Below are 7391 nucleotides of genomic sequence, written 5' to 3'. Positions count from 1 at the left end.
AGAATGTTCTCACAGAAAGATGCTTGCATTCATTCACACCTCACACCAAACATGCGTGTGGCTATATTACTGTTAGAGAGCTCTCTCTCTCTATTACAAAATCAAACCATTCATGTAAACTACCCTATAAGATAGTTACATGTGTCAACACAAATCACTAACTGTAAGATTACATCTCAGCTGTCCAATTGGAATGTAATCCAATGGCTCACATTTAAACCTGTTAACTAAGACTAAATACAAGTTTATCTTAGCTAAAACACTTATATTTCAACAAAAATATCATCTTCATGCTCAAAAGTCACATCGAAGCCCAACAAGTCAATCTACCAGCACTGTTCGTTGGTCCTTTAATCCTTTGCCAGGATCAAATGTCTTGGAATTGAATGCTGAAATTCTTATACAACCTTCTTGACAGACTTGTGAGTCTAATCTAGTTGAAAATTCTCCAAAACTCTTATCATTTTGTCACTTTTTGGTAAGAGTAAAGTCACATGTCCTACACTGTATACAACAAAGTATCAAATTAATAATAAAAATACATTAAGAATAAGGAACTTGACAACTTAAAACATTATTGTTAAAAGGAAAAGTTCGTGGAAGTTTCACACCAATTATATTTGCGCCTTCCAAGAAACCAAGGAAGAGCAGACGAGAAGAGCCATTCTTAATGCATGCGTGAAATAAGTTGATTGTCAGTGCGTAAACTTAAATCTTTCGCGGGAGTCTGTCTCGTTTGGTGGCTTGTACTAAACTAGATAAATGATCATATTTAATGTAAAGTAATGTTAACTTCATGTGGAAGGCATAAATTGTTTCATCTTAAATCGATCTACCTATAATTTTGGATAAATTAGAAGTTGATATCCATTTCTTAATTCTGAATATATTCTAACCACTATCATACAAATTCGATATAGAGAATCCACCAAACGAGGCCTAGAGAGGGACACGTCGATATCATCGACTGATTAGCTAAGCGTTGGTAGTTTGAGTAAGGAATTAACGTTCCTTGGAATATTATGGCGATTTGGATATATATAACATGAAACTAAAGGAGTGCGTAGTTTCTTGCTTTGTGATGTGTCTGGGATTCAAAGACAATGTTCACCTCAATCATTGCCGACCTGCAAGATTGATCCCACAATCCTGGTGCAAAACAAATTTTGTATTCTTTGATTTTGATTATGAAGATTATTAATTTATTTTAATTATCACTCTTTGGGAGCACATAGGGGAGTTAACTTTTCAGCCATCCTTCAGTATTATATCCCTTTGCCCATGTGGTCCGCTCTGAATTTGGATAATGCTAAACATTTATTTAAATTATATTTTGTAAATCATATGATCATGTGGGTGTTGATTTGTCATTAATAGAAAATAAATATGTTAATCAATACATAAATAATAATCCAATCATCAACACTCACATCATATGATTTACAAATGTGATCTTAAAAAATAGTCTAGCAAACAGTATCCTTTGACTTTATAGTTAATAGATTTTAAGAGAGGAGCAACAATTGTAAGGTAAACGGCTTGCATGACTAACGTTTCCAATCTGCAAAACACCGATATACTAAATTAGTATGTCCTAAAAAAATATATATATATATATAGTGGTAGACTCAAAATGTTTACAGTTTAAGTGAATTAGTAACATCATACTAACCAAACGCTACAATCACACACAATAAATCATGGTTTGAACTCGTTATACATGCATCGGAAAATTGTAAACTCAACCGTTGCATGGTTATAATAAAACTAATCTATTTAAGTAATGTTATCTTTGTAAGAAATTTAAAGAAGGTGACTAGTAAATATGACAATATGTATGTATGTAGAAATGCTCTACAGTAAGAGAGCAATCTCCACAGTTTGTGAAATTTAAAGTGTATCCATAATTGTGGTTTAGTGTATATCAATTTGTAATTGCTTTTAAAATGGTTGATATAAAATTATTTTTTGACAATTAGAATCGCTTTTAACTATATATGACAGAAGAACGTCAAAGTGCTTACCTTGCAAATCTTTTTGAGAGTACTTGAAATTTTAATTAATTTAATCTCAGCAAAGGAATAGCAAAACCTAGTTTACTGATTTGGTAGGGGAGTTATAACATTTTTTTCTTACATTCTACTTTTCCGAACCGGATCCTACCCCCAAAAAATAAAGGATTATTCATTCTTTTGGGGGCCCTTCCATACTTAAAGGAGAATTATTAAGCGCACAAAAGTTAGCCGAAGAGTTCGAGTAGGAGTTTATTAAAAGCTAAAAAAGAGAAGACTGGGGCCTTTTTACAAAAGTTTTGGAAACCAGGAACGGAATACCTAAGTAACAAGCAAGGGAGGACGGAAGTTGTATTTTCTGTATTAGAGGAGATTATCTCTATTGCAATCATTTTATAGTTCCAGTGACAACACTCGGCCAATCAATACTTCTCACGTATTAGATATAATAAATAACATGTGCAATAAATATTTGTTATGTAGCGAAATGGTTGAAGATAGGGCCTCTGATACTACAGGTGATCATAAATAAGTACTACAATTACACTGCATCGAGGCAAGGAAAGGAATCCTCTCCGATCATTTCCACCTAATCCATCAATGTCACAAATTCGGATTTTTGAAATTTGATCCAACAACCTTTAAAATGAATCTCTGTTTTTAGCCGCTTGATCAAATTTCAGAAGTCTAGCTTTGTAGTCTGGGTAAATTAGGTGGAAGAGATCCGGATCCCTTTCCTCGAGGCAATATTAGTTTACTTAATGTCATTAGTTTCATATCATCTTTGTCAATATCTCGGAAGTTCAAGATCAGACACCATATCGTCTCGAGTCCTCGGAAACAATGTTATAATATTCATCCTCCAACCATGTCATGTGGGAAACCAATAAATGTGTAAATGGCTACCCGCAGACATAATGCATGAATTTAATTATCTTATGAACTCAGGAAAGTGTTGTAATTATCTTATGAATTCATGAAGCCTATATTATATGCTATGCATTGACGCAATTGATTTGAAGTTGATCTATCATAAGAAGGAAAGAGCTATGAAAGTCTTTAAAAATTCCAGACATAGAGAAGTTTGACCAATAACATATCCGTAGTTGCATGTATAATTTGTATTGAAGGGTTCAGTGTAAGGGGACTTATAGGACTCTTAATAATCAGGACGGTGGTTCATGCACCATGGCATGCATATGTACTTCATCAATTATTCATTGTGATTATTAATTATCAATTATCATGTTCCTTGTTTAGTCTAGTTAACATGGTTTATCTTGTTTCCAATTGACTACTTATAATAGAAACTTGACAAGATATTGCATGGTGTCTAACGCTTAGAGATAAGAGGAGATAGTGAATGATCAATAGGAATTGGACCCATGATTAGATGGGTAAATAAATTATCAACACGAGTTACAGAAAGTACTACGTTACATTAAACAAAAATAATTACTTGTGATGTAAAGGGGAAAATATTATATGTTTATACTGTCTGATTATAAATAGAGTGTTGTCATTCTCATTTCATTGTCTTATTTCTCTATCCACTTTTCAAAGAAAATTTTAATTACAAGTTTTCTTATTTGTAAAATGATAGATAAAGACCTTAAAAGATATAATAATAATAATAATAATAATAATATATTAGGCGTGAAAAGGTAACAGAAGTCGTAAACGTACCTGGGGTTGTGAAGTGAATGCACAATATGTAAGTTGAATTTGCTAAAAAGACAAAATGGCTGAGGATAGAGGAAATTTTGGAATGATAAAGTGTGGACGCCCTTTTTAATTAAAAGGTATGAAACTAGGAATCGATGATGATTGGATATTAATGGTAGTTATTAGAGTGCATAATCATACAAAAACTTAGCATTTGGAAGGTCGTTCATTTGCCAGTAGATTATCATCAGATGAGACTTTATTGTTGGAAAAATAACATTTCAATTTCTAGGAACAATAGTGGGTGGAAAAATAACATATTAGAGATTATTTTAGGTATAATAGTGAGTGGAAAAATAGGATTATAATTTTTCAACTTTTTATGATGGGGAGATTATAATGTGGGTGGGCAAATAGGACTAGTGGTGGGTCTAGTACGTAGCTCCCTATAAAAATTACTAGTTATGTTAACTAAATTTATAGTTCAGATTCAGTCTATCAATATAAATATTTGCAACATTACCCTCTATTTTATTACTTTCCATTAATTATTTACAGAGGAATACTTTGAAATTATTTATTTGGTTTTTATTCAAAATGGTCTTTGAAATTGACATAATTTCTCACTTTGATTTTTGAGATTTAAAATCTATAAAAGTGGTCCCTGAATTTGTTCACCGTCAATCATTTTGATCATTCCGTGAAAAATCTTTATTAAATGTACGATAAATTGACTAAAATACCCTCAATTTTTCTCAAATCATTTTGGCCCATTGTTTATTAAATTGAGGACACTTTTGTCATTTTAGGTCCTTGTGTAACATAGATTTTTTTTTTTTTTATGGAAATTTCAAAATAATTGATAGCGAACAAACTCAGAGACCACCTCTATCAATTTAAAATCTCAAAAATTAAAATCTAGTTGGCTAAAAAGCCTATTTAATTTGCATGGACCGACCAGGATTGAAATGGTGCTATCAACGGAGGCGACAATCCTTCGATTCCCAACTGATGCTTGCAGCTCTCTCTCTCTCTCTCTCTCTCTCTCTCTCTCTCTCTCTCTCTCGGTACACGGCGTGGTACACAATATGTCACTAAACAAATAGTGGGATATGTGTGCTAATTAATAACTTAAAAAAATAAAATTTCTCACAATTCCTATTAAAACACGTGGTGTACCATTTGTGTTTCCATCACAACTAAAAATTTCTCCTCTCTCTCTCTCTCACACAGCGAGACATTGCTGACATTATTTCACTTCATTTACTAAAAATAAAATTTTTCACAATTCCTATTAAAACACATGAACGTGGTGTACCATTTGTGTTCCTACCACAACTAAAAATTTCTCCCCTCTTTCTCTCTCTCTCTCTCTCACACACACACAGAGCGAGACATTGCTGACATTATTTCACTTCATTTACTATTTTTTTTGTTTTGGTGAACACTTCATTTACTATTTATGCCTACAGGATCGGTGCTGCTTTGAGACGCATGATATAATCCCATACAAACCCTCTCTCCTTCTACATCACAATATTCTTCTTTTCTCTTCAAACTTTCCTACCCTAACCCGAGCTATCTCTCTCTCTCATGGATTTTCAGCCAAATACTTCTCTTCGTCTAAACCTACCCAACAACCGACTAAACTTGGAGCTTGTCCTGGAGCCATCATCCACTTCTTCCTCATCATCTTCTTTCAGTCCAACATTAGAACCCCAGCGCATGTTTTCATGCAACTACTGCCAAAGAAAGTTTTACAGCTCTCAAGCACTTGGGGGCCACCAAAATGCTCACAAACTTGAGCGCACATTAGCCAAGAAAAGCAGAGAGCAGCAGTTAAGCTCCGCGGCCCGAGCTCACAGTAGCATGAACCAACGGCCAGGATCTAATTACAGCTGCAGCAGCGATTCAAGTATTAGTCATGCAAGGGATATTCCGCAGGCACATCTTGGTGGGTTGAAAGTACGTCAAGGACATGCCGGTAGGTTTGTCGGTGAGATGAACTGTGGATTCAGACCTGAGAATGTTGAGGAAGATATTTGCCACCTTGACTTGTCTCTGAGGCTTTGAGTTATTTAGTTAATTTCCCTCATTAAATATCATGTATGATGTCCAATCATATAATTCGATTCCCAAAAATTGAACGAGTGACTCATAAAGCTGAATGCAAATCATATTACATACATTGATTTGAAAAATGAGATGGTAAGTTAAATATTCATTTTCAAGTACGAAAGAATGAAAAGGATTTTATTTCGCGAGTTGGTTTTACACTCTAATGTCAACTAATCATTCTACACTCATCTAAATAAGATATAATAGTTAGAATAATTGTTTGCTATAATAATTCCGTTTGTTTTCTCATCATATTTAACTGCTTTATAGTTCTAAAAAAAAAGTGCTTTATCGTGTGAGTGAGGTCCAAACAAAATTCAACAAACTCCATGATTCCAGCAAAATTTGTACGTTCCAAATTTTTTTGTCTATAAGAGATAAATTCATACAAAACTGACCAAAATGATAATTTTACAATTTTAATTGCTGAAAATGATAGTTTTTAGTATATGTTTAACATATGATTGGTATGTCACCATTTATTGCTACGATCTAATGATATTTCTTTTCATTTGTAAGTAAAAGATCTTAGGTTCAATCATCGCCAACGTCGAATTTGAACCACATTATTGCTGACCTATTTTGAGGCTAAGCCCACCTCCTCTCCCTTAGTATAGTTATTATCAATTGTTCAAATATATATATATATATATACAGAGAGCTTAAGGGGAGGGATCCCCATTTTTTTAAAAAAATGGGGATTAGGTATGGGGCCCACTTCACATCAAATTTCAACGATCCGAACCGTCTATTTTGTTAGTCTCGATTCATAGATCATCCTTGCAAAAATTCAATTCAATCCGAAACCATTTGCCTATTTAATTATCAATATCAAATTTCATATTTTCTTATATAACAAAGTATTCGTTCATTTCCTTGAACCCAATTAGATGTCTTAAACATTTCCAATTTAGCTAATATTTTGCAAGGATGATCTATGAATCGAGACTAACAAAATAGACGGTTCGGATCGTTGAAATTAGATGTGAAGTGGGCCCCACACCTAATCCCCATTTTTTTCAAAAAATGGGGATCCCTCCCCTTAAGCTCTCTGTATATATATATAATTGGTATGTCATCAATCTTTATTGCTAAATCTTTGATATTTGAGCGATATGTTATTGATATCTAATTTTAGTGACACATCCCGATCCAGATTGTCCACTAGGATTCTGAATTGAGTTGTGCTAGCCGACACCTGGAATGTGACGAAATCATAAAGTGTGGTGATGTGGAATATGTGAATAAATTTAAACCTAAAAGTGCCTAAACACGAAAGTGCGTTGTGAGCGGGAATGAACCCATTTCACATGTGACATCAGAGCATAAGTAAAGTACAGTAGAGTGGATTGAAAATCATACTATTGAAGATAATCTCCAATACCAAGACTTGCCACGAATCCACGTCGATACGAAAACTCTGCTACTAGAACCTGGAAGGATAAAAAAACCAATAGTGAGTGGGCCTGAGTATAAAGCTTTAATAAAGACCTTCTAAAAGATATAACCCCTCGCTGCACTACCTGTATAGTTTCCAGGAAATCATACTACATATAAGTATGAAGTCAAATGTAAATCAACATTAAATCCAAAAAT

At 33.6% G+C, this 7391-nt stretch overlaps 1 protein-coding gene across 1 annotated transcript; it reads left to right on the top strand.

The window, feature by feature from the left end:
- The first annotated feature begins 5158 nt into the window (after positions 1-5158).
- LOC103401687 (zinc finger protein 2-like) lies at positions 5159-5863 on the top strand. Its single transcript, XM_008340399.4, has one exon. The coding sequence runs from the start codon at positions 5271-5273 to the stop codon at positions 5748-5750; it is 480 nt and encodes a 159-aa protein (XP_008338621.1). The 5' UTR covers positions 5159-5270; the 3' UTR covers positions 5751-5863.
- Positions 5864-7391: the final 1528 nt, after the last annotated feature.

This window comes from Malus domestica, chromosome 13, assembly GCF_042453785.1.
Source record: "Malus domestica chromosome 13, GDT2T_hap1".
NCBI lineage: Eukaryota > Viridiplantae > Streptophyta > Magnoliopsida > Rosales > Rosaceae > Malus > Malus domestica.
The sequence above is the reverse complement of the archived record's forward strand: the minus strand, read 5'-3'. Positions and strand labels throughout refer to the sequence as shown.

Bases quoted from the DNA above. Each gene is read 5' to 3' on its own strand.
- LOC103401687 (XM_008340399.4), top strand. From the start codon at position 5,271: ATGGATTTTCAGCCAAATACTTCTCTTCGTCTAAACCTACCCAACAAC.